The sequence below is a fragment of the Corvus cornix genome, chromosome 3, assembly GCF_000738735.6.
Source record: "Corvus cornix cornix isolate S_Up_H32 chromosome 3, ASM73873v5, whole genome shotgun sequence".
Classification (NCBI taxonomy): domain Eukaryota; kingdom Metazoa; phylum Chordata; class Aves; order Passeriformes; family Corvidae; genus Corvus; species Corvus cornix.
In genome coordinates, this window is record NC_047056.1 from 113,378,349 (window position 1) to 113,406,286 (window position 27,938).

General features: G+C 44.3%; 1 protein-coding gene across 2 annotated transcripts in view; it reads left to right on the forward strand.

The window, feature by feature from the left end:
• INTS9 (integrator complex subunit 9) overlaps positions 1-27,938 on the forward strand; it is a 61,807-nt gene that overhangs the window by 10,247 nt on the left and 23,622 nt on the right. For both annotated transcript variants that reach the window (XM_039568196.1, XM_039568195.1), the window contains exons 3-11: positions 21-81; positions 2,265-2,327; positions 5,966-6,105; positions 7,774-7,860; positions 12,009-12,129; positions 13,803-13,937; positions 16,796-16,907; positions 22,214-22,394; positions 24,599-24,659. In XM_039568196.1, the coding sequence (XP_039424130.1) occupies positions 21-81; positions 2,265-2,327; positions 5,966-6,105; positions 7,774-7,860; positions 12,009-12,129; positions 13,803-13,937; positions 16,796-16,907; positions 22,214-22,394; positions 24,599-24,659 (961 nt within the window). The remainder of the gene's footprint in view (positions 1-20; positions 82-2,264; positions 2,328-5,965; positions 6,106-7,773; positions 7,861-12,008; positions 12,130-13,802; positions 13,938-16,795; positions 16,908-22,213; positions 22,395-24,598; positions 24,660-27,938) is intronic.

Genomic DNA, 27,938 nt, shown 5'->3' on the forward strand with positions numbered 1-27,938 from the left:
TTTCATCTTTCTTTCCGCAGCCCCAGGCTGTCCAAACTTCCCAGCTGGGTTTTGAAAGATGGAAGCACGTTTCTGGACAAGGTACTGTGGTGGTGGTTGGAATTTTCTTGCCATGCAAAAAGCTACCTGCCAGGTTGGGAGCTTGTGCTGCAAGAGCAGTGTTCCACGCTGACTCATCCCAAAGGTTTCTCTGTGTACCTTTACCAGCCAGGATGTCCTTGCAGAGCAGAACATTTTGAAACAAAATGCTAATAGCAACTCTCAGGCTTCAGAGGTAGCCTAGATTATAAAAAAATCCTCTTAAAATGCACAAGTCATCAGTGTGAATATTTTCGTATTTCATGGAGCTCCATAAATAATAGTGCTTTGCCTTCTTAGAGTGCCTTTTATTCCACAGTCTCACTTTTCTGACACTGAGGCTTCAGAGCATGCCTGTAAATGAGGTTGGTATCGTACCCTTTTTCAGGCAGAACTATGAGAAAGGCAATGCTTTGCCTATGGGAGGTCTCTCAGAGAGGAAAAGCATGGCTTTGGCCTCTTAAATCAACATGTGTTCTGCTGCTAGACATAGCAGGGAGGATATTATCTCCAGCCTCCTAATTCTAAGACACAGAACTTCCTCAGTGACATGAGAGACACAGAATTGCTCTTTTTTCCCCCCCTCTTTTCATTACATCAGTTTTGGAGGCAGAATTTATCTGAGGCTTCAACCAAATCTTGGCACTGCAGCGTCCAGCTTGATCTGCCACAGGGGAACAATGAACACAAAAATATGTCAGATGTTAGTAAAATAGGCAGATACATTTCAAATGTGGGCAGCAATAGGTACCAGTGGAGAAAATGCTTAATAGACTGTTCTCTGACTATGTGAACATTAAAGGAAACAGTGATAATAGTTGCTTTTGTAGGGGCTTTGAGGTGGACAAAATGGATTGATCTGATTTTTACAGACAAGGGAGCTGAAGATCATAGATTAAAGACCTGATTTTTCTTCTCATTGGAGACGAAAGAAACTGTGCAGGCAGCATTTCTGTTGGTAAAATAGTAACAGCTCTATTCAGAGCACTTGCTAACTGGCAGTCACAGGGCTGCAGAGGCTCAGGGGCAGCAATGGAGTTGCTCAGTTTGAATTCCCTGGAATTTGTGTCTCCTGAACCCCAGCTTTGGTGTCAGAGCTTTGGGCTCCAAAGAATGGACAGATTGTCACCGTAGTTTTACTTGGAATGTATTGAAATTTCTGGGATGCTGTTGCTGCAGTGTGTGCTCAGGAGAAACCTCCAAACTCACCCAGTGGCAGTAGAAATAGTGTTAAAAATTCAAAGGCAGCGTCTCTTAACTTCACCTTGACCACCGTAAGTGCTTGGAATGGTAAATTCTTTGACCCATGCTGGAAAAAGGCAAGGGAAGGAGTCAAAGGGGGGTGTTTTATCATGTGGGGTGGACATTCCTGTTACAGCACTCAGTTGTAAAACTTCAGTCCTGGAGAGGCATTGAAATGTGCTGCGATCTACTTTTAATCATTTTGAACTCCCTTGAGATGAGGTTAGGAGACTTCTGCCACTAGATGTAATTGCTCATTCGTTATTAGTTGGCAGGTGCACTGTAATTATTAAGAATTGGATTCAATCTTTAATTCTGTCAGTCTGAAGCTGGCTGAGACCACTCGCTTTGGGACAGAAGAGAAGGTAGGGTGGGTGGTAGGGAGCCTGTGAGTTGTGCTAGCAGTAGAGTTGAGAATATTTTTGTTGCATATATAATCCTGAAGAATGTGACTTTTCATGTGACAAAAGTTTTTGATGTTAGCCTTGAAAAAGAGAAAGAAAATAGGGGATAGAGATGAACAAAAAGTGCCTTGTGGAGATTAGATCCTCAAAAGCTGTTTCATCAAACGCTCCGAGATGGGCTAAAAATTGTATTTTGGTCCTAAAAAGATAGAAAAGGTTGGATGTTGTTTGGAACCAAAACTAAATTCCAAACTTGCCTTCCTGGTGATTACCAGGGCTCTTTCCTTACCTACCAGAGGCTGCTTCTCTGCCCTTCCCAACGAGGATCTGATCTTTTCAAGTACCAAGCATCTGGCATGAAAGCAATTTCAGCAGATCTGCCTGCACCAAATTGTGTCTAGAAGGGGGATAAATGTCGTGTAGTAACGGGCTGGAAATTACCTGTGATAAAGAAAATGTCTGGAAAATCCAAAATGTGCTGGCTTGGAGTAACACCGTGTTGTATTTTTGTGTCTCCTGGGTTGGTGTGGTTTTTTACAGGAGCTAAAGGAGTGCTCTGGCCATGTGTTTGTAGACTCTGTGCCTGAATTCTGCTTACCAGAGGTGAGTTTGTTCAAAGCCTTACTGCAAAATCCAACTCCATTCAATCACATGGAAGAAACTTGCTAAATTATTATTATTATTAGCCTCCTGCTAATTTATTAATACTCAGTAAGTAATACTGCTAAAACTCTGTGGTTAAGGTGCCTCCAGGATCTATGACACTGAAAGGATGGAAACAACCCTTCTCAACAGTGGTTTTGGGAGACATGGAAGGTCTCCTTGAGCAAATCAATGTCTCACACAAGAATAAGACTTAACTTTCCTTTTTTATGGGCTTTCCAAAGGCAACCTGACTGAGCTGGGCTGACTGGCAGGATCCATGTGCTGATCTAGATAAGGGCAGGGAATGAAGGCAAGGAAAGCTGCTTGTCTCCAACCACAGAGGCAGGACATGCCCAGTGGAGCTCCCTGGGGAGCCAACTGTGGTTAGGCCAGGTTGGATTCTGCTGGGCTGCACTTCTGCCAGCAGCACTTTCAGGTTAAAAACTTTTACTGCCTCTTTGAGGGAAGAACTGTGCCTTCATGTCCACGGGCATGGCTGCAAGTGGCTGCTCAAGCTGGTTTTTACTGTAATGTCTGGATTTAAAAAAAGCAAGCAAGACTGTTGAAGATGTTTGGTTTAGCTGGGGTTACCTGACTGATCAGGGGAATGCTGTAGGAGAACTGAAGATGTAAAAAGCTGAGCAAGAGAGAGGTGGGCATGAATTATGGAGAGTAGCATGGGAATAATATCCCCTTTCCTCAGTGTGTTCAGAGTGTGATAACATCAGTTCTTTCATTTCACGGTGGGATGTTTTCTCTGGCTTTCAAAGACAGACACAGTTTCTTTTGGGCAGCAATTTTTTTTTTCCGTTTCTGTCTGCCCTTGTAGACAGGAAGCACAAAACACTCCTGGAAGGTTCTTTTCAGCTTGCTGAGATTCTCGCAATATTGTTCCTCTGTCTGGATCCCATGGAACTCACCCCTGGCATCACTCTTGTCATCTTGATTCTTCCAAACAAGTTGTCAGCTCTGGTACTGGTTTTGGCAAGTGATTCCCACAGATTATAACCATTCCAACGCAACTGGAATGGTCATAATCCAATCATAGCAAAAAAGACCAACCAAAAATCCTAATAATTCTGGGTTCTTGTGAGCCTTTTTGTTACTGTCCTGTGAAACTGAGGGATGTGGGAAGTATCTGTGTGTGTAGAAAGTGCCATTATGGCCCACATCTTGAGAAGGACAGGCTTGATGTGCTGGATTCCCCTTGGAATGATAATCTGCTGGGGTTTAGGGTGCTTCAGCCAGGGTTTCTGGTTACTTTGGGCTGGAAAATACCCACATGTGTAGCTCTAAATATGACAGACAGGGAGTCACTGCTTCGTTTTACCCCTGTTATCCCTGCGTGAAGCTGCTTCCCAGCAGCCCATCCTACAACCAGAAGATGGCAACCAACTGCACATGTCACCATTGCAGGGACTTTAAAAATGGCCTCTCAGATGTTTCCCAAAGTTCCCAACAGATGCCACATCTCCTCTGTGAGCACTAGAAGAGATCTGCTGTGATACCCAGCTCACACCTTGAGCTCACCTGTCTGCAGGAGATTCAGGAGTCATGGCCAGTTGAAAACAGAGTGGAAATGTTGCTGCTGTTTGGCAGCATGGGATAAAAGGGAGCTTGTGTGAAAGAGGCTTTTACTTTGTCTCCTTCCATGGCACTTCTTTTGAAGAAACTTGTCTGCAGAAGCAGTTAGTCGGTATCGCTTCCAGGAACACCGTTGCCAAAGCAAGCCAAGATTTGGATCTCATCCAGCAGCCACAAGGTGATAAGAGGCTGTCTCGGCAGCAGAGTACACTCACACATGTCAGAGTGCAGGGTGCAGCCCTCTCTTTGCTTGGCAACCTTCTGCTCTCTCACTTCACATTCAAGACACATTTTGAAGCCTCTTCAGCTCAAAGGCACTTTAGTGGGATCGCTGCAAGCCCCAGGGAAGATTTTATTTTGTTTTTGACACCCTTTTCATCCTATTAGTAAATGCTTCTAGGGTGCTGAGATGTGGCATGCTTAAGGTTGGAAAGTGATGGTGTGCATCCTCCTGATGGCTCTCCTGGGCTGGGATTCAGCTCAGGATTGGAGCTCCTCTGCTCTGGAGCCAGGCTGGGAGAGCTGGAGGTGCTCACCTGGAGAAGAGAAGGATCCAGGGATACCTGAAAGACCCTTCCAGTGCCTAAAGGGGCTCCAGAAGAGCTGGAGAAGGACTTGGGACAAGAGATGTGGAAGGACAGGACACAGGGAATGGCTTCCCACTGCCAGAGGGCAGGGTTAGATGGGATCTTGGGAAGGAATTGTTCCCTGTGAGGATGGGGAGGCCCTGGAACACAACTGGAGGTTGCCCAGAGAAGCTGTGGCTGCCCCTGGATCCCTGGCAGTGTCCCAGGCCAGGTTGGATGGGGCTTGGAGCAACCTGGGACAGTGGAAGGTGTCCCTGCCCAGGTGGGGCAGAACAAGTTGGTCTTGAAGGACCTTCCCATCCAAACCATTCCAGAATTTGATCCGGTGCGGTCTGGATGCAGCTGGAAGCCAAGGCATGGACAAACCGAGCCCTGGCAGGAGCAGGCATCAGTGGATCCTTTGATACCTTGCAGGGAGTGTGTTCCTGCCTGGAAGCTCAGGAAAATAAAAGGTGCCCTGTCGTGGATCTGAGGATGGTGTTTCACCTGCTGTTCTCAGCTCGGAGAACATGGCTCTGACATCAGCTGTGATCATGGATTGAAATCATGAGTGCTTAGCGAGGAGTTAAGCTGCTAGAGCACTGTGTCAGCCCTCTGCAAAGCAGAGTGACCTACTTTCTTGCCTTTTTTATTCAAATTGCTGGACCAAGCCTTGTAATCAGATAATATGTGCTTGATGAGTGTTGAATTCCATTAGCTGCTCTATAATGACTGAGTTAGAGGTCAGTAATCTTGTAAATTTCTGACTTGACACCATCTGTGTTACGGCATTACCAGTAAATATTTCTAATTAAAATTCTTTTAACAATGTGTGAAGTCTTCTTTCACTCTCAGAACTCTTGTCTAAACTGTCACATCAAAACAAATTGGGCCCACCCATCCATTTTGTTGTATCCTGTGAATGGGCTTCATCTCCTGCTGCAGAAAATGTGAATGATAAAGATGCCAAGCATTTACTTTGGGCAAAGATGAGGATTATTTTAAGCATATGAATAAATACAATCTTCATTCATCTCTCTCTTGGGGTACAGTATGATGTGCTGCATAAAAAAATATTAGACACCCTAAATCACTGCTGCAGAAGTTTTGGTGTCTCTTCCTCCCTCAGGAGTTGCACACATCAATTCTTGGATAAGAGTAAAATAATCATGGATCTCATAACAGCAGCCATTTCATCACCTGAAAGACAGACAAGCCCAGGTCATGGTTTCCTTTCCAGGTTGGAGAAGGGAATCATTTTAGGGGACTTTTAAAATAAATCTTGTCATTTAAAGGCAACATTAATCTTTGCCACAGCTGAGACATGCTTTTATAAACCAGTTACGTTCCTGCAATATAAAGTAAAAAAGAATAAGAAGTTTTTCTGCCATTGCTTAAACTGCATGAAAGGGTTACAAGTTGCTTATCTCTCCCCTCTGTTTTCAGACTGAACTGCTTGACCTCTCCACGGTGGATGTAATCTTGATCTCCAACTATCACTGCATGATGGCACTGCCCTACATCACAGAGTACACAGGATTCACTGGAACAGTTTATGCCACCGAGCCCACTGTTCAAATTGGCAGGTAAAAAGCCCCTTCATATTCTCTGCTCCTCTTTCATCACTGCTGAGGAGAAGGTGTAAAGGACAATGTGGGGAGAGGAGCGGTGTCTAATGTTCCGAAGAGGCTTTTAGGCAGGAGCTGAACGCCAGCCAAGTCCTTAGTGCTGCAAATGTGTTAACTCCATGTTTCCCAACCTCTGGAACCATCAACATTTCCAGCAGGTGCTTTGTGTTGAGTCCAGGCCATAGATGCGGGACAGTGGAACTTGAGTGGGTTGAGACACCTCAAGCAGTAATTGCCATATAGGCAACTTCAGACCTTCAAAACCCGTGGATCAAAGAGCTCTCCTGCTCCTCTCTGCTCCCTGTAAACAAAAGGAGTCTTTCCAATCAGAAAAAAACCTCAAAACCTGGACTTGTTGCCTGAAGAAGCTATGGCTGCCCCATCCCTGGAAATGTTCAAGGCCAGGTTGGACAGGACTTAGAGCAACCGGCTCTAGTGGAAGGTGCCTGTACCAATGTCAGGGGTTGGAACTAAATGGTCTTTCAGGTCCCTTCTAACCCAAACCATTCTAGGATTTTATGATTCCCTATAATCACACTTCACCCCACGGAAAGGAATCCAAGCTGACTTCATCTCAAATGACAGTTGAGCTATGTGAGCTCTGCACTCCAGAGAGAAGCACTAAGAAAAATAGCAGAAATAGGAGACTGAGGTAGAAAATCTAACACCTGACAGTGCAGTCAAAACCAGAATTGTCATCAAATGTGCCAGTCTGTTCTTACAAAATTGTCTTGTTGTCTGGATGGGTCAGCACCAAACACTGCAGGTTTGTCCCTTGATGAGGCCTGACTGGACTTGTGCTCTGTTCCTTTCTCATGCAGAGCAGCTGCCACATTCAGTAATTAGGAGCCAGATTAGGCCCTGCTATCTCGACTATTCTGTAAGCACTTTAGGGCAGGAATCTTTGTCCACGGAAGGTTGTGTGCAAACTTCCCCTGCCAGAGTAGTTCCCCCATCGTGTGAAAGCAAACAGAAACTGAAGGCCCTTGTAGGTGAAAGGAATCGTGTAAATATGAATGAGTAGTGGACCTCTGGGCTTTGCTGGTCCAGAGCTGGAGATAACAAGCACAGTCGTGGGAGAGTGCACTGGTGTGGTTCTCACCATCCCAAGTCATTCCAGATGCTGTCCTTCTGCTCCTACCTTCAAGGGAAACCCTGCACACAATCACAAATGCTGTTTAGTTTTGGGCAGGGAAATCTGCAGTGACAATTTCTAATGCTTGACACCTTTTCCTGTCTCAAATATGCGTTGGTAGATGAGGAGAGTTCACTCTGACAACATGCTTGGCTTCCCCTAAGTGATAAACAGGCATCAGTTGAGGAGTTTTTGTTGTGTATTTTGTCTCATTCCATCTCACAAACAGTCAGTAATGAGGAAATTATCTTGCACTTTCCAAATAGCCCATAACCCAGTGGGCCATCTCCTCCTCTGTTGCAAGCGGGCAGATGGAATTGGAAACACTCCGTGGAGCAACAGGGGTAGTGCTGGAAATGGCCTCTGTGGGAAGAACCCCTCCTTCAAACTGCCTGAGAGTGTTACAATTTCTGTGGTATTTTGGAAAGATTTGGGCCAAAGTTCCCTCCTGTGTGAGAGGAGGCAGTGCTAATTTAGGTTTATGCTTTCAGGCTCCTCATGGAAGAACTGGTGAATTCCATTGAACGCGTGCCAAAGGCTCAGTCTGCCTCCATGTGGAAAAACAAGGAGGTACAAAGGTAAGGAACAAGTCCCAGGAAAGGTGACTGTCCTAAAACACCGAAGTTTGGATTCACTGTAAGGATGGCTCAGCTCCCACCATTTGAGATTTGCTGCTGTGACTCCTTAGGTCGATTATTTCTTTAATCATTTGCACACTATTGGTTTTCCAACCTCACAAATTCGTTTCTTGGAGAAACGTGGGAACAGCAAAGCCTCCCCTGATCTCCCCTCACACAGTTCAGCTCCATAATGGAAGATAAACCCAGCAGATTTTGGTATTAATATCATAAAAAGTTGTTGAAATTATTAGGCTATTTAATGATATTGCATTGGAATAGTTTAAGTGTTATTTCCATGTTTGCTGACATACTAAGAAAGCTGAGACACAGCTGTTGGAGGTCACTGGCGTTACCTTTCTTCCCATCTTCTTTTACACCTGCACAGCAGAGGTGGGGTTTCTGGCTTTCCAAGGCTTAAAAACAAATTAAAATCTGAATTTAAAAGGTTATTTGGCAGCACTGTGTCCATTATTCCAGCTATACATCAAAACAAGATGTTCAGAATTTTTGAAAGCCTATGGAATCTAAAAATTATCCATACACTTTATTAATGGCAGCTGATGCTTTCCTTGGGAATAAAAACAATTTTAGGTGCACAACATGTTCCTTGGAGGAGACAGTTTCGTTTTTAGCACATTTTAAAGATAGAGTTGGTTGATTAAAAAGTTATTTTTAAAAGCTGCTTTGTGCATTTTTAATTGATCTCCCATTTTATACTCCTAATTCTTAAGATGGCTTGATTTAGAAGTTTCCTTAAAGTGAATTCTTTCTTACATTAGAAGAGCAGCCTTGATATTTTCCAATATCACAAAGCAAAGAAATTAAAAATCCAAATTGCCATGGTTTTAGCTGTATATTGAGTTTCCCTGCTGAATTTAGGAGCAGTCTTTACACTGTAACTCTCATGCTTCTGAAGAAGGCAGGTAGAACTCGGATGTAAAGCAAAACTAAATACAATAAAGTTTAGCAGGATTTTCAGAATAGTGGGGGTTTTAAATGTTGGGGTCCACTGGCCTGCCCAGAGCCACTGCTGAAGCTCCCAGTTTGTGAAGAGAGAGGACTGGAGCCATTATTCCTGTCACACCAGGCGTGTTTTGTATGCATGGTTTAAAGGAGGATCATATATCTTGCAGCTCATATAATGTCACTTTCCTGGTGGTCATATTTTAGGGAAAGTGCTGCCTGGCACTTTGCATGCTGCTGACTATTCCAGAGGAGAACACAGAGAGGGAATCTTTGTTCTCATTCAGCTGCTGTAGAAGGCTGGAGCCTTTTTTTCCTTGAAGTGGTTTTTAAAATACATGTTCCTCTCTCCTGTTGCTGGGGATGTCCCCCAGAATTCATAGTTCCATCAAGCAGCTGTTGTAAAGGGGTAGCAGGGAGGTAGGAGGTACTAAACATCTGTTTAATAAAACAAATTTGTGTATTAAAAACTCTGCTGGTATGAACCAATGTTGTCTTTGAGCTGGAACAAGGGGACAAATGTGAACTCCACCTCTGCCCCACCTGTGCTCTGAGTTTTCCTGTTCACCTCCCTGTACATCTGTAAAACAGAGCTCCCATCCAGCACAGAGGGCACACGGGGACTTTAATTAATGTTTGCAAAGTGTTTTGAGATGCCTGGTGACAAGTGTCACGCAGGAGTGAATGGAACTGATTATTAGAGCATGTGAGCAAACATCCACTGATCCACAAATTAGCACCTGGCTAATGGCACATGTAGGATTGGACTGACATCCGTTAGTTAAGAAAATGTGATCTTGATGAATTGGGTTTTTTTTCTTACTTGGCTGTTGCTAGAACAGAATACTTATTACTTCTGAGTCTAACTTTAATTTTTCAGGCTGATCAATCCCCATTACTGCTTTACAGTTCAGCTGGTTCTACTCCAAACAGTTAGTATAAAACACAAAGTATTATCATCTTCATTAGATAAAGCACTGGAGCATTTTAAATGCAAATACTGTATAAAATATAGTAAGTTCATTATAGTGGTTTACATTTTTCCATTATCAGATCCAGTCTGAACTAATTGCTTAGCCAGTTTTATTGCCACTGGGTTTTATTTCAAATGAGCAGTGTCGAGGAAGCTCTGTAGATGTCAGCCAGGATATCTTTCACACTGATTGGGATTCAGGGGGTAAAGAGCAAGTTTGCCTTATGAGAGGCACTCTGTTGACTTCTTGTTTGATGGTTTCCTATATGTTTTAAAGTGTTTGAAACAGGCTATATCCTGAGGCTGAGCAGGGCACGAGAGAGGCCGGGGTCTGATGTAGTTTGGTGCTGCCGTCCTCCTCTCCCTTCAAACAGTTCTGGGATTTTAAGTCATACATGAAATGTCACCCTTTGCATTGACCAGGAGGACTGTCTCTGTGCGGATCCCAGGGAAGAATACAAATCCCTCCATTTTTTAAGCATGAATTTTGCACCCTCAACCATGTGGATTTGTGGTACCTCCCTGTCTGTGGCTGTCCCAGCAGCTTGCCCTCATACATCTGGTTGTTGTGAGGTGATCCATAACAGGATGTTGCCATGGTGTTGGTAGATTTACTCCAGACCACAAAATATCCTCTGGTAACTCTGTAGAGATTTTAGAAGTGAGATGACAGACTGAATGCTGACAGGGGCACATCTGAGGGACCAGCACCTCATTGTCTCTGTGCCACTCAGCCACAGGAAACCACTGGAGACTGGTGCCACTGGTCTCTGCCAGGGATCAGAGTATTTTCACAGTGTAGCCAGTCAAGGCTAAGAGAAACTTACTTCAATCACCAAGGATAATTCCCCACTTTCTCCATTACCTGGAGAAACATTTTCCTCTTCCCAGAAGAGCAGCTCCTGAAAGCATCCAACACTAAATGCTTCTTATGGTAGGTTAAAGGCTTTTACAGGCAATTTGCTTCAGTGCAGTGGTGGACAACTCTCCACATTGTGTGGCCTTTTGTTGCTTACGACTTCCCAACAAAGACCTTGAAGGCTTTGTTTGTTTCCTGAAGCACGGAGTGCTTTCAGCCAGCGTGTGCTGGAATTACAGTTATCGCTCTGGTCCTGTGCTGTGGTCTTGGCAAGAGCTGCCCTTAATCCTTTCTTCAGTATCTTAAATTATGGAGGAGTTCACTGACCTAGTAGATATAACAATAAATTAAATTCCTTTAAACAAATTGATCAAAGAAACTTGACCAATTTCCATAAATCTTTGGAAATTGGTTTGAATTAGCCTTTGATTTAGCATTGGTTTAATATACAAAAAAAAAACCTATTCTTCTTACGCATTTGGCAGCTGTGCTGCTTCCTGCCTTAGTTCATGTTGCTAAGGAAGATTTATTTCCCAGAAGTTAGCCATCCCTCTTCCAGCCTGTGACATTATAGTTCACTTCTTCCCTTGACAACGCCGGCCAGCTGACTTGCAGTGTCTGTGAGGAGCAGAATGGATGGATCTTACTTTGGTGTAAAACATCTTAAATACTTCCGTGGAGGGGATTTCAAAGAGCTCTGCAATGTCAGCTTGTGTATCCCTGCCAGGGCACTCGGGAGGGAAGTGGGATTGAAGGCAGGGAAGCTGAGCTGCAGGGAGACGTGCTCTTGGAAAAGACCAGGGGCAAAAATCAGGGCAGAGCCATCCCTGCTTGTGTTCTGATACCTGCATTTTAATCACCAGATTGTTTCAGATTATTAGGATAATATTCAGGTTATTAGGATATGAAAAATGGACACTGATCCAAGATCCCAGTCCTCTCTACCAATGCTGGAGGTGCATTTCATGTTGACATCTCAGATCAGCCAGCATCTTTCATCAGTGGAGAAAATACCTCAAGAGTTGTGATAACACCTTGATCACAGCTACTTCTTTGATGCAAGGGCTGGACAGAACAGCAACAAAGAGAGCTGGAGGAGAGCAGTCCTTGGGGTGAGGCAGAGTGGGAAGCGTATCTCTGCTCCTCAGCAGGCAGAAAGTCTTGCTCCTCACTTTGAAGCACCAGGCACGTTGAAAATAAAAATTTATAAGGGTAAAATCTAAGATCTGGAGAATGCAAATGGTTGCAGAAGCTGGTCCAGCACCAGCTGTTGTTCTGGATCCCCACAGAACATCCCACTGGTGTTTGCAGGTTGCTGCCGGCCCCGCTGAAGGACGCGGTGGAGGTGTCCATGTGGAGGAAGTGTTACACCATGCCAGAGGTGAACGCAGCCCTCAGCAAGATCCAGCTGGTGGGCTATTCCCAGAAAATCGTGAGTACCTGGACAGCTGCCCTCAGGGCAACACCAACAACTGTTCCCCAGCTCCTTTTCCCCTCTAGATCCTGTGTAGGATTTAGTTACCCTAACCTAAGCAAGCAAGACAGGATTATACCCTCAGTCTGCCTCCCAGGAAGGGCTCTTGTTTGGTGAAATCAGGGAATATCCATTTGTTTCTCCTCTTGGGGAGGCCAATTTTAAGGTGGCATGCCCTCAAATTTGGAGCTGATGGCTGGCCCACTGAGAGCTGGGAGGATGCAGGGAGTGAATGTATCCTCTCTGTCTCTAAGCCACATCCCCTTCCCAGCTCCCCTATCTCACTTCTGGGAATCTTTTGAGTGCTTTAGCCTCCACTTTGTTTCGTACTGTAAATTAGGGATTGTAAACAAAACCTAATGGTTCAATGGGAACTTCAGATGCTCCTTTCCCAGGGCTCCCAGCTAACAGTTATTGTCTGTAATGCTGTTGACTATAATCCAGTGTAGTTTCCAGAATGAACTGAACCAACAATTCCATAGTCTGCAGATCCCGTATGGATTGTAGGCAGCGAGTGGACCATGATCCCTGCTCTTGTGTGAGCCATGATACCTGGTTTTGTTGCTCAGAGGTCATAAAAAATAAAAATATGGGTTAAAGTAAGTTGTGACTCCTCATTATCCGGATTTTGAGTGTCATTTTTGACTGTCCTCACAGTGTGGATGCATCTCCTCCAATTCTACATCTGTGCATCTGAGCCAATCATTCTTTTATGGGGGAAAAAACCCATATTTTTTCTCTTCCCAAGCTAACTTTTCAAATAATCAGACTTTAGAGCCTTGGCTTATACACTCTGAGGGATAAAGGCCCCCTGCCTTGTTTTTCAAGGCATCCAAATATGTATTGAAATACTAGAAAAATTACTAGTATTGCATGAATCAGATGCTTGTTCTGTTATTCAGTAACCAGAAGGTGGATCACATTAGGGAGGTCTGTACATGAAGGCTGATTTTCCTTTCTCCAAACAAGTGTACCACATTCCTGGGTACAGATAAAGGAATACACTTCCTAATGACACCTGGAAAGGAGGCAACTGTCTGGTTGCTTACACTGAAACTAAAATGTGGCTTGAGTTTGCAGGGTGTTGTTTCTAAATCACCAGCAGTTAGCATTTAAAAGAAATAAAGTTAGAAAGTGAGTGAGTTTGAGGTTAAATTTGTTTCCCACAGTAAAAGTTGCAACTCAAGCAGAGTTTTATGTCAGTAGAGAAATACTTGTCCTTCCTTCTTGCCTGCTGGCCAATACCAATTTACTTTGGCTAAACAAGAATAGAGTCTTCAAAAATGTAAAGCTCCCACAAACTTCTTCAGTAGAGCAGAGTCAGGCAGAGCATCAAGACCCTGGTTGATTCCTTCATTTTGAGGCATTGTTCAGTGTGAACTCAGATGCCATAAAATCCACGCAGAAGAGAGACTTTATGGAGGCTCTGCCTCAGGAAAAGCTTATCTCAGAACGTGTGTCCTGTTAGACATGGGTAGGTAAAACCAGCAGATGTAATTCTCAGCAGAACAGCTTCACAAAGGCTTTGAGCAGCAGAGCTGCTTTTAAATTCATCTCACTGATGATAAAATGACCTGTCCTGACTTCTTTTGGGGTTCTCTCAAGTTAATGTCTCTCACTATGTGTTTCAGGAGCTGTTTGGTGCTGTGCAGGTCACCCCTCTGAGCTCGGGCTACGCTCTTGGGAGTTCCAATTGGATTATCCAGTCACACTATGAAAAGGTTTCTTATGTTTCAGGATCTTCTCTGCTTACAACACACCCTCAGGTACAGCCCCTGACTTTTCTTAGTCTCTTTAGGGGGAACTGTCTCTGCTCAAAAAAAGGGGTTATTCCAGCTGGGATCAGGTTTAGGATAGAGGCCATACTAAGGTAACTGTGTTATCAGTGCCTGGACTTAATGGTCATTGATAAGACATATCCTGACAAGTGACAGGTATCAATAGTTGCTAAGGAAAGATAACTAAAATTCTTTGTTATTGTTGATTTGATGTTAACTTAAAACTGTGAAATTGTCTTTCAATCTAAAGAGGAAATTTTCAACAGAGTTAAACAAAAGAGCATTAGTGACTTTTTTTAAAAATCCATATTTGACTGAAGAGTCTTCACAGACAGCTCACAGACTGCTTTATATCACTTCTGAAAGATCCTTCCTTGGGAGAAATGATAGCTCACTGGCTGCCAACTTTTCCACCCTGCTCTGCTAAGGGCAAAGTCTTTATAGTGCTGTAGATGTAATTTCCAGTAAATTAATTCTCTCTAGATCCATAAATTCTTAGTGCAAAGAATGGCTTGAAGTTCGCAGTGCCGTGTGCTTCAGAAGTTGTCAAAATAGTTAAAAGCATTATTGCAGGAGGTATTTAAAAATAATTTAGAAGATGTGTCAGGTTTTTGATCAGTAAATGATTTCCCCCAAGGTGGGTGTCTGCTGGAGAGCTTTGCTTCTGAGCATCCCTCACTTAAAAGCTTGTTCTCAGCTGAGAAACTACAGCAGATAAATGATCCTTAATAGTAGGGCCATTCTTAGGTGTACAAAATGTATCAGAGCCTCTAAATCCCTGTTTCTAATCAGCCTCATTCCATCCTGGGCTGTGTTCTCTCCTCCCCTCCTGGAGAAGGAGCAGCAAGATTTGACAATGTGTGAATGGAATATTCCTGTGAGGACAAACTTTGCCCTGTATGGAGTAATTTGGTAACTGGGAATGTTTTCTCCTCATTGACATGAAATGGTGATTCAGTTTATGAGGTCAGACTGGCCAGGCTTCATCATTTCCCAAAGGTGAACGTTTCTCTGGAAGCTTCTGGTAAAATCCCTGTTTTTAAGGAAATTAACTCCCAGTGGCAGGGAATGGGGTGTGAGTGAACCGTTCATGGACTGTGGGCTGCACTCCCTGCAGAGGTGGGAGCAGTCAGACAGGGCAGTTTGAGCTTTAAAAGTGCAGGAAAAGGTTCTGTGAACCTCCCTGAAACCTGAGGGACCTCCATTTGCCAGCAGGAGATGGAACCTGGATTATCCATTCTGCTGATGGTGTTGTTTGTCCCACGTGCTTTCCAGAACCTCATTTTTTACCATCCAGTCCCTTGCACTTTGATCATTTTATCCTAACACATCTTTAGAAGGAATAGCTTAACAGATAGTTAAAATCACATTCAGTTTGTACTTTCCTTGTTATTTACCACATCACAGATGTTACCCCATACCATCATTGTCTTGCGTTTGCTTCCAGATGCTTTTTGAAGACAATGGATAGTTTCTGCCCTGGGGTTGATCCCTGTGAGCACCAGCACAGGCTGCTGCAATCTGGTGTTCCTGTATATGGGGTTTGGGAGCTGCCAAGCAGCTCTTCATCATCTCTTTGATGTTTGACAGACAATATGTAATGATAACAATATCTTGAGTGGCACATAGTCAGAATTGTGAGCAAGAAATCATTTTTTCCTCAGGGAGTGAAAAGTTGTTTGTCCATCCTGTTTCTCCATAGGATCATGGTGAGCAGTTCATCGTGAAATTCCCATTTTTTATCAGTGTGTGCAAACAGTCACTGGTTTTTGTTTTAAAAAGGATGTCCTTTGAACATATCCAAAGTTTCTTTCCCAATGAATTGGGAGTTAGGCCTGGCACCATTAACTGTTCCCTGTTCTTCTGACAGATGGTTCCTATTGAAATTCTGCCTCCCCCTCTCCTGAGGCTGGAATTGACACCGTTGCCACTGAAGTGGAGAACAGGAGTTGACAGCACAGGTTCAGACATGTCACTAAAAGCCTTTTAAGACATATTCTTTACATTAACCCACGAAAATCAATGCAGGCCCTCTCAGTGCAATGGCACCTGAAATTATGTGGATCTAATATGCCATAATCATTATGTACATTATCACAGGCAGATTCCATATTATTTTTTATTGCATTATTGGCATTTCATTTTCATGGACACACTACAGAGAGTCAAAGATTGTGATAAATCTCACATGTCAGGTCTGATCCTACAAGGGGGTGGACAGTTTAAACTTCTGTCAGAGTTGATACGAAATTCCCCTCCATGTTTAACAGAGCAGGGTCCTTCTCAACTGCTTCAGAATGGCTCTGGAGAGCTATGAGCAGGGGAATTGACCTTACAGTGGTCTTGGAGGTTCAGCAGAGGAAATCTCTTCATCTGTCTCTTCTGGCAGAAATCTCTCCTGGTTGGTGAGACTGCAGAGAGTTGTTTATTGAGAGTAAATAACCATGAAATACCACACAGCTGCCAGCAGTTGCCCCCTTTTGCTTGATCAGTAGCTGTGGGAAGGGCATCCCAACCCAGAGTGAGGCTCAAAGTTACCTTTTCACCATCTGCAGAGAGAGAAGTGAATTTTACCCTGTCAAGATTGGATCAGGCTAAATTTTCAGTATCAAGAATATGTATTGAGTATCAGACTAAAGTATAATTTCTGAATATCTACTTTCTGTTTGCTGATGCAGAGAGATGGGTTTGCGTTTTCGTTCTGCTTTAATAAAATACCAGTATAAAACAAATTAGGTTTGCACAGATGGAGGAATGTGAAGTGTAAAGTGTTTGGTGATATCTGTCATGTCCTGCCTGGAGAAACTCTCCCATTCCTAATTTTATTTCCCTGTGCTCTGTTCCAGCCTATGGACCAGGCTTCTCTTAAAAACAGCGACGTTCTCATCCTGACGGGGCTGACCCAAATCCCCACTGCCAACCCCGATGGGATGGTGGGAGAGTTCTGCAGCAACCTGGGTAGGTCACAGAGAGAAATCTCCGCCTGTTTTATCATCTTACTCATGGCTTTGGGTGGGAAATAATTCTGAGATTCCTGGAACTGAATAAGTTGTCCAGCTATAGCTCCTGGCATAAAACTACCTGTTTAGATTTTACGATGTGCTCCTGATGTCATTAATACAGTAAGTGCTTGGAGAGACACAAGTTGTACCTAAAATGTTTTGGAATGGAACAGGTATAATGAGATTTAATCATCTGCTGCCCCTGGTTTGCTAAGTTATGTCACTTGGCTGCCAACAGGCTACATGTTGCCTGGGCTTTGGATATTGTTCCCAGCTGAGATATTACTATTTCCTTCCTGTGTATCAGCCAGAGTGAAATCTTTACATGCTTTTTTATGACTTTCAGTTTTGAAAACAAGCACATCTGCTTCCCTTCTTACACCTGACTTTTAAATATATCAAAAGCAAACAGCACAATCTCTGTTTAAAAAAAAAAAAGTCATGATATATTTATAGACCCCCAGAAATATAAAACCTAATCAGACGCTTTCACAGCTGGAAAAGCTGATAATTGCAAAGCTGTGATATCAGTGTGAATGGCAGCATTTTCCAGCCTGTTTGGAATGTCACATCCAGTGCCGTTCTCTCCTTTTCTCCCCTTCCCCCTGCTCAGTTCCTCTGTGCTCTCATCCTTCTTTCATCAAACCACTTTCCATGTCCTGCTCTGTGTTGCCTGTTCTTTTATCAGAGATCTTCCCTTTATTTTAAATTCACTACTTTTTACAAATAAAAATAAAAAGCTTGTGATGGGAGGATCCTGACAAAGGTTACCAAAAGACATGACAAGACTAAATCAGACTAAATTCCTGGTCTGGTGGAATGGGTCCCTGCTCATGGCACGGGGTTGGAACTGGATGATCCCTAAGGTCCCTTCCAACCCAACCCATTCAATGATCCTGAATATCTGTTAGTAGAGCACGTTTTGGCATTTTATAAGAATGATAATCATGGGTTTTACTAAAGATCCTCTCTGCCAGCATCCTGGCTCCAACAGGGACTGGGTACAGATACCTGGAGAAGAGTAGGAGAGCAGGGTGAGATTATAGGGTACTTTCCTCTCATAATCTTTTAAGTATTTTTATTTCAGGAATTTCCTGAATTAATCATGATTGTGTAGTTAATGATGTTCAGTGGTTTTGTTCAATTCATCCTCCCCTTGAAGCTGTGTTAACACCCATGACTTCCCTTCCTAAATGTGTGTTTTTACATGTATGTGTGTATTTCATCTGTGTTTTCATTGTTTTTAAACACTGTGAATTTTATTACCCTGTGAGCTGCCACAGATCAGCCCTGGTGACCTTGTTTTGGTCAATCCAGATGTGCTGCCCTTCTCTGTCCCTCCTGGACCTTCACTGAGGTCACTGTCCCCCTGACAGACGGTGGCACAATCCCCTCCTATCATGCTGAGTAAACAAGAGTGAGACTGTTAATTAAAATGCTTTTAAAAATTAAAGTCTTCGAGCTGTAGTTGGGCCAAAGCAGAATCCAGATGTTGACTGTGTATAAATAAACATGTTACATGTGTCAGTGCAGGTGGCTGTTTGTCTGCACAACTTGTTCTGGGTTACAGAAACATTCTGAACTATTTTTAGGGTTTTGCAGGTCCTCAGGCCAGTTTCTGTCGTGAATGAGACAAACTCAGAGAAATGAGAAAATCATTAAAGACCAAAGGAGGATACATGCTTAAAATAATGCCATTGTAAGGATGTGGAATTTGAGTGGTACTTGCCAAAAACCAGCAATCTGAGGAAATTAAATAATTCTATATTAATGCAGTTCTAGGACTGTCTTTTACATGACACCAGCCGTATTTATGTACTCAACATCAGGAAAAGAAAACAGAGAATCAGTTTTCTTTCAAAGAGGTAGAAAAATCCAAAGGCAATGTGTTACTGGGAAAATCAATTGAGTAGGCAGGCTGAGCATAGCAGTTTTCATCTGGTGGTGCCCATTTCCAAAATGTTCAGGGGAGTGCACCAGCAGCTCAGAATACTCAAGGTAAAAACTGTAAAGCAGACCAAAATATACCAACACTGTGTATGAAGAGGTAGCAGCATGTTTGTGAAGGAGTGATGTGAAGCACAGAAATGGAAGTGTGAAAATTGCACCTCAATCTCTGTTTTCATCCCAGCATGTGGAGCTGCAGCCCTGATTCCCAGGATTCCTGTCACACCGATTTCCTCCCCACCCTGTGTGTGCAGCACTGAACCCACACGCTGTCCCACCTCCACCTTCCTCTCAGTTTACCCCACACCCCTTTTTTCCCTGCTCAGCACTGCAGCACCAGCACTCTGCAGCTCAAGGAGAGCAGTTTTATTTCCACATTGCCCTGGGCACCAGCAGCAAAGCTGCCAGTCTGTCTGTGGGGACAGTTGGTGATATTTTGTGTGAGTGTGAGGCTGTGTGTGTTTATAGAGCAGAAAAGAGCACAGTTTGCTTTTTAGGTGCCAACTTGACCTTGTGGCGGCAGCTGTTGGGAAAGCAAGGATCTCTTTGTGAGTTGTAAATTGTACAACTTGTTATGGAGCTACTGAAGGAGACTAAATTTGAAATGCCAAGATTATTATACAACTTTTATCAAGAGAGAGCATCCATCAGTCACCGAGATAAACTGGGCTTTAAACAGCTTTCAGATAGATGTGTCCTCTTACTGACAACTTTGTAATGCTGCAGAGAGCCATATTGGACCTGCTGCTTGTGTGGAAAGCAATATGCTTGGAAAGGTTTTCCCCCTTGTTTTGCAGAAGCTGGGAGGAAACTCTTATCCCTTTGTGGAATCTGGGATCCCTGGTCTGGTGGGCACCTGGCTGGAACCGTTCTCCACTCCCTAGATTGTGATTTTATATCCATTATTGCTCACCAGCTCTGTAGTTTTGCTGGGGACAGAAACTCAAGCTGGCACCTCCTCCAAGACTTTACCCTCCGATATTTCCTCTGTGGCCGCAGGAATCTTGAACTTGTGCTTGTTTTCAGCAGAAAAGGCTTGAGGTTTCCAGAGAACCGGTGGTTGTGAGGAAGGGAGAGCTGGGAATTCAGGCTGTATTGGGTTTGGCATGGCCAAGTTTTGGTAGTGTGGGGCTACAGGGGTGGTTTCTGTGAGGGGTTTCCAGAAGTTTCCCCCATCCCAGCTGGCTCCAGGATGGACCCATTGCTGGCCAAGGCCAAGCCCATCAGAGGCTCTGGGATAACAGCAAAGAAGGATAAAGTTACTGTGCAGGAGTAATGGCAGCCAGGGAAGAGGAGAGTGAGGATATGTGAGGAGCTGCCCTCAGACCCCCAGGGCAGTGCAAGAGGAGGGTCAGGAGCTGCTCCAGGCAGCAGAGCTGGGATTCCCAGCCCAGGGTGCAGCCCAGGGAGAAGCAGCTGTGCCCCTGCAGCCCATGGGGGAGCAGAGATCCACCTGCAGCCCCTGGAGACCCCACACTGGAGCAGGGGGATGCCTGCAGGAGGCTGTGACCCCATGGGAAATCCACACTGGAGCAGGGTCCTGGCAGGACCTGTGCCCTGTGGAGAGAGGAATAATAAATTAAACTAATTTCCACAAGTCAATTTTGTCCATGATGGTAATTTAGTCATTGATCCCTCCTCGGTTTTAACTCTCCCCACAAGCTTTTTGTTACATTTTCTCCCCTGCCCAGCTGAGTGATAGAGCAGCTTTGGTGGGCACCCAGCCTCCAGTCAAGGGCAAAGCACTGCCAAGGAATGGAACTCACATTTTTTGTGGCCTCAACACATTCTTTAACCTCTATTCTGCATCCCATCCCTGGCCTGTGCACCATTCCTGCTGCAGTGGGTGTAGGTGCTTTCCTTTCCTCTGCAGCATTTTTGGGTGCGTAATGACTCAATGCAAATTCGGGTCCTGGAGCCAAAGCCTCAACTTCCACCTCCAGATGGCTTTGAAAATGTTGTTCTTAACCTCCTCAATGCTCTCTTCACGTCCTGTTTGCAGCTGGGACAGTTTAGATTTGCTCATGTGAGGGGGATAATGCCACACATTGCTGGGATGTTTGGGAACATCTCGAGTTCTAGACAAATGTGAACTATTGCTATTCATATCCACAAATATTTTGATGGTATAGTCTGTATATGGCCTGGAGAAATAAATCCACTACCCTGCAGTTGTATTACAAGTGATCTAGGGCCCCTTGTTTATCCCCAGTTGTTGATAGCACCATGTCATAGGCATTGACTGCTACAAGGAGTAAAACAACCACAAATGCATGTGAAAAATCCTACCAGGCTGGGCCTCTCCTTGAACTCTGTAAAACATTCAGCCAGAAAAATCTTCCTTGCGGAAGATTTTGCCCCATCAGGGGCAAAAAGACCCTTAAAGTGCTACATTCATACCCCAGCAAAGCTCAGCAAGAAATAGAAGTGAAGGAAGTGATTTTGGGGGGATGCAATATTTGTATTTTCAGGCTCTTCCACAGCTTGTTGTGGAATGCTTGGTGCGTAATGTTACTGCTGCTGCACTGCTATTAAAAATAGATGGTTTTACCCCACGACCACAGGTGAAATTGCTCACTGAGCTGAACAAATATTTCTCCTTTCCCAGAAGGTGCAGAATTTTTGTAATTCATTCTGCCAAAAGAGCACAATGTTTGCTCTCTGCTTGCTTTTGCTATTGTGCTCAGATCTGTCTCAATTACAGAGTAAACTTATTTTTCCTTTTTCTTCTCCTCATTTTTATCTAGTCCCATGCTGTCTGCAAGTTTTAAATTGTTCTTGTTATATGGAAAGGACAGAAATATTTAGAGTTTTTAAAAAGGACAAACATTCCATCACCCATTTCTAGCTCTGAGGGCTGTTTGAAATAACCACAACCTTCAGCCTTTCATCTGAAATCCAAGCACAGAACAGCTCACCATGTGCAGTGCTTTTGGTTGAGGCCTGGGAGCTGTTGTCCTTCCCCTCTGGGGGACAGCTGAGGAACGGAGCAAGGTTTATTTTGATGTTGAGGTGGTTTGTGTCACTCTTTATCCTCCTGTGCCAGTGCACAGCCGCCCTCTCCTGTCAGGAGTTTTCCATGTGCTCAGGCTGTCATGTGCCCCCAGCTAAAGGAGTGGAATCGCTTCATTGAGCTTGGAGAAGACAGAAAATAAATGTATTTAATGATCAGCAGTTTTCTTCCCAATTCCTGTGCATAGTTTGTTGTGCTAATTCGTGCAAAAGCTGCTTTATTTAATATTTGGATGAAAGAAATTTATTAAAAGTTTAAATACGAACCCAGTGAATTGATTTGTCTCATTGTCTCTCCCTCAGCCATGACTGTCCGGAATGGGGGAAATGTGCTGGTTCCCTGTTACCCCTCTGGAGTGATCTACGACCTGCTGGAGTGCCTCTATCAGTACATTGACTCTGCAGGACTCTCCAACGTCCCCTTTTATTTCATCTCACCTGTTGCCAACAGCTCCCTGGAGTTCTCCCAGATCTTTGCTGAGTGGTAGGTGTCCCAGGGCAGCCCCAAGTGCAGCCTCAGCTGTGGGAAAAGGCAGGTGCAGGTTATCTCTACCTGACAGATTCTAAAATACACCTGATTGGGATTGTGAGCACGTTCCTCAAGTCACCGGGGTGGGTGGGTGTAAGAACGTGTTCTATAATTAGGGAAGGATGATTTCCTATAGAATGTGCAAACCCAATCTCTGCTTTTTGGTGCCTACACTAATGAGTAAATTATGTTCCTGACTTCAGTGAGTTTTAGCTGTGCCTGTTTGCAAGTCTTAGCCCCCCAAAATCTACCACGTGTCCCTGGCTAAGCAAAATAGAGTTTTCAAGCTTAATTTTGCTGAGCCGTGGCAAGAAAAGGCCAGGAGTGTCCTGGGCTGCATGAGGCAGAGCAGAGCCAGCAGGTCAGGAGAGGAGATCCTGCTCTGCTCAGCAGTGCTGAGGCCACGTGGGCAGTGTCCTGTCCAGTTCTGGGTTCCCCAGTACCAGAAGGATGTGGGATATCTGGAACAAGGCCAGCACGGGGCCATGGAGATGAGGGGAGGCTGAGGGAGCTGGGACTCTCCAGCCTGGAGAGCAGAAGGCTTAGGGGGATCTTATCATCGTGTAGAAACACCTGATGGGGAGTAATGAGGATGAGGGTTCAGTCTCTTCAGCAAGGCCCACTGGCAGAACAAATTCAAACACCTGAAATTCCATCAGGGTAGGGGATTTAAACTGCCAGAGGGCAGGGTTAGATGGGATATTGGGAAAAAAAATACTTCCCTGTGAGGGTGGGGAGGCCCTGGCATAGGTTGCCCAGAGAAGCTGTGGCTGCTCCACCCCTGGAAGTGTCCAAGGCCAGGTTGGACAGGGCTTGGAGCAGCCTGGGATGGTGGAAGGTGTCCCTGACCATGGCAGGGGGTTGGAACAGGATGAGCTTTAAAGTCCTGTCCAACCCAAACCATTCCATGATTCTGTGATTCTGCAGCCTCTGTGCAGAGAGGTTGTGGAGACTTTGCTGTGGAGGCATCAAAATCCAGCTGGACACAGTCCTGGATGATCTGTTCTGCTGAGAGTGCTTGAGCAGGGCTTGGACTTGATGATCTCAGGAGGTCCCTCCCAACCCCAACCATTCTGTGATTGTGAGCCCTGGAGAGGAGAGCCCAACCACTTCCCAAATTCTTACAAATGGAGACATGCTCTAGAATACTAAATACAGTAAGGTAGCTTTTCTCTTCTTCCTCTCTGGATTTTGGAGTTCAGGAAAGAAAAGACAGGTCCTGGAAATCTTGTGTGAATTGATCCCTCAGGAGAATTGTAAAGAGGATTGAAATCTGGTGAATTTACATGGAAATGGAGGCAAAGGTTGATCTGTAAAATAGAGGTTTGGGGTCAGAACTGTGGTTGCTATTCAGGGATTCCAGCCTTGTAATTCTACTCTTTACCCAGCTAAAGGAAATGTTCTGGTCTTACTATCCCTTACACTTTATCAAAATTACTTTGACCCAGGCTCATTTCTTTTTAATAAAGTGCAAGTATGAGCCAGGCAGTGTTTCCCAGAAAAAGCCACCAGGACAGTGTCACTGCAGATCATTGTCACGTCACCCAGACCTCTGATAAACAGCTTTTTTTAGCTGCTGTAATAGGATGAATCAGGAGCCTGGGTAGAGCTCATCAACAGCTCTCAGTATCTCTGTTTTAAAGATAAGTGATTGATGGAAAATGCCAGGTCACAGTGAGCCCTGGGCCGTGGGGAGAGGTAGTTTACCAGCACTGTAGCTGCAATAATAAAATGCACAGGGGAATTGGATTAGAGTGAGCAAAAGGACCAAGTCACTGCTGAGGATGAGGCAGTGGAATTTTTCTCTTGACAGATGATTTGGCTTTGCAAAAACTGCTGAGGTCTGGCCTAGGAAATGCTGTGGATGTTGAGTTCCAGATTTGTCTTGAGCAGCTCAGGAGCTCCATTCCAGTGTGTACAGAATTACCTTCAGCTGCCTTGCACCTTCTCTGTGCCATCCTGCTGTGGTTGAGGTGTTGTGTCCTGTAGGTGTTGGTCCTCTAACCAGAAGCCCTGGCAGCAGCAGGACGGATGGGTGATTTTGCACCTGGTGCCTCAGGTCCCAAACCGGTTTTCTCCAGGAGTGTAACAGTAGATGGCAGCAGATGCTGCAGGATGTGCTGCACCTCTAACCCGGCTGATTTCCTTTTCTTTTAAAGGTTGTGTCATAACAAACAAACAAAGGTGTATCTTCCAGAACCTCCTTTTCCCCACGCTGAGGTGAGTTAACCATAATCTTGTTTGCTTTCTGGCTCACAGTCCACACAGCGTAGCTGTTGTTTTTCTGATGAACCCTTCTACAGCTATTTAAGTTTTGTTTAATTTGTCATAAAAGTGTTTCTTTCCCTTTGCTTTCTGTGATGCATTTGGGAGCATGGGGGAGGAATGAGTGATGGTGTTCCCTCAACTCCAAAATTACCCTGTTTATTCCATCCTATCACTTGCACAGGCTGGCCCGGTTCACTCCTTCCCCTGCAGAAGGAGATCTGGTGTGGGATGTTTGCTCTTATCAACTGCAACCACGAGCATTCCCTTTGTCCAAGCAGTTTATTTCCAAGTCTGTGAAACTAAGAGCTTGTTATCAGAGCCAGCTTAGTCATGCCAATTCCTTCCTCCCGCAACAAAGCAAGCACCATGTCTGCTGCAGGAGGAATGGTATCTTGAAAGAGAGATTTTGTATCAAAATCTAAAGTTTGCAGCACTGAGTGCTGTCAGTGGCAATTTTAAATGAAATTATTTGAGCGTTGTAATGAAGCAAAGAGGAATGAGGATTCTGAATTTGGAGGATTTCCCTGCAATGTGTGGTGAGGGGATTTTGATCCTCCCTGCAACAGAATAATAATTTGAGGGGAAGTTTTAGCCAACCAGAAATTAAATAAAAGTGGTATAACTGATGCCTTCAGAGTTATCTCACATATCAGGACAGGAAGTTCTCCCTTGGGAACAGGTTGTTTTTCCACTGAAGTAAACAAGAGGCAGAAACAGGACTGAGAATTTTAGCTAAATCCTACTCCTGTAAGACATTGACCCAGAAAACTGCTTCCTTTAGTTGCTGTGGTCCAAACTGTTTGATGAGATGTGCAGAGTGGCCATGGCAGGTTTAAGAGCCCAGAAATTCAATGCTTTCACAGACACTGGGTGTTTTTTTCCTCTGAGATATCTCATCCAGGGACTTCTTCTGGAAACTGCCATTACCCATCATATCTATCATCTGTAGGTGCTTCAAAGGCATTGTTGGGAGTAGGATCTGACCAGGAGCCCTCACTCTTTCCAGATGCTTGAATGTGTTTCAAGCAGGATGTGCAGTGAATTATGTATAATCTGTTACCAAGAATAATGTGGACTGCAGGGCAAGCCACCTGTTCACCACTTATTTTATAATCAAGAAATTCATTCCCACTGATAAATCAATTCCAAATTCTCTGAGCACAAGGCTCTGCAGCCTTGCTGCTGACTCTGCTCTCTGTCCATCCCTGCTTTCTGGGGTGTCCTTGTTGATCCACAGTGTCATTGGATTCACTGACAGCCCATATTCTGGTTCACAATATTCACTGGAACTGGCAGATTTAAGTGAAAACCCATCCAAAAATGAGAAGCCAAACATGCAGCTGTCAAAGACTGGATTAATTAACCCATCTTATATGATGGGTCTTTGTGTTTATAGAGTGATAACTCTGTCCTCTAATTCCTAGGACGTTTTATATTCTCTTGGGGGCCTGTTGATAGTGAGATTTCACCAAATTAGTGAAGCAGCTTTGCTGCTTCATGTGCTTCATGTGTAGATCAGGGTAATTATGCAGGAAAGACCTCCCAGCAGTGGATCCCAGATCAGCTTCCCTGCACAGAGGGAGGAACGTGCGTGTTGCAGGTGCAGGATGGAACATCCCGCAGGACATCCATGCCAGGACCCCAGTGCTCAGCACGTGCCTTGGGTTCCTTCTTAAATCTCCAAAATCTCACACCTGACACCATATTTCATTCACACAGTGTGAAACATCCAGAAAATCTCTTCCCAGCACAATCCTGGGCCTCCACAACCCCCCCATGCAGGCAGGAGCTTTGCTTACTGGCACTTCAGGGGATTTTTAATGAGTATCAGAAACAGACAGTGAATGATGGTTTCTGTTGGAGATGTTGTTAGTGGAGAATTGCTTGGCTTTTTTCAAAGTAATGCTAGGCTTGTGCAATGTAACCTGTGCTGAAATTGCCCATCATGAAAAGATGTGCTTAACTGCTCAGTTGTTGGAGGAAAATAGGGAATTACTCAGACATGCCTCTTACTTCTTAGGAAGCATTAATAACATGGCTGGCATGATACATCAGAGAGGACAGGCCAGGAAATAAGCTTCTAATTATCCACAGAACAAGCCCAGCCCAGCATGCTGCTGGTCCTGAAATTTGATGTCCCTGTTAGTTGTATAAACAGCAAGATTTAAAAACAAAGAAGGCAAAAAATCCCCCAAATCCTCGATGTTGTCCCTTGCAGCAATGAGTTCCAGCAGCGCCTGATGTGGAGTAGAACAGAATAATTCCTTCCTTTAATCAGCTGTGATTGTATTTGGCATTTCACTTAACTATGCCTTTATTATTGTCACAAGAGGATAAATAAAAGTATCTTCATTGTCTCTACAATTACTATTTTTATTTCTCCCTACTCTCTACACTCAGTTGTTTGAAGCTTTTGCATTGTCTCTGCATGGAAATTTTCCACTTTTATGATTTATGTTGCGTGTTTCGAACTCATTCCTTGTTCTGCTCTGCTGAATAAAGCCAGACACATGTTCAGCTCTGCAGAGAACCCAAAACATTTCTCCCTCCTTGTTTAATTCCACTTTAATGGAGCAGTAGATGTTCATCTTATCTGCACCTCCACGGTCCTGGTACAGTTCTTGTGGTGGCAGTTTGCTTCCTAACATCCAGTCTGAGTGAGCAGGGAATACTTTTCCCTCTGTTAGGAGCAAGGAATGTGGGCTGAAGTGCTTCAGGTTTGTAGGGATGGATTTGGACATCAGTTCTTGCAGAATTTAATAAAAATGAAGTGTCCAGGTTCTTGTTGAAGTCTCTCCTGCAGCCTTTTACTGGTGCACAAACTAAAAGAGCTTCTTTTTAAAGGTTTTTCTGAGGGAAGAGTTGCTGTGACTGCAAAGCCAAGAACTGGAGATCCCAAATAGTTGTCAATAAAGGCTGGCAAAGCAGGGGGTGGTTTTCACTTCTAAGGTCCTGTATCCATTGTATCCAAGGATCATCTGTCTAAAGAGGCTCAGATTGAAGCTCCCCAGTGCCTTGCTGAAATGCTGTGGAGCATAAACCAGTACTTTGTTTAGCTCAGATTTGTTATTCTGGTATCCCAGAACCAATGTGTGGTGTCTTACCAAATTCCATATGGGAATATCCCATCCCAGCACATCCCCAGATGAGGAATTCGGGGTCTCCTTGATAAATTTAACAGGATCCATGGCATGTACACTCTGCACTGTCCCTTCTGTGGAGGTAGAGGCT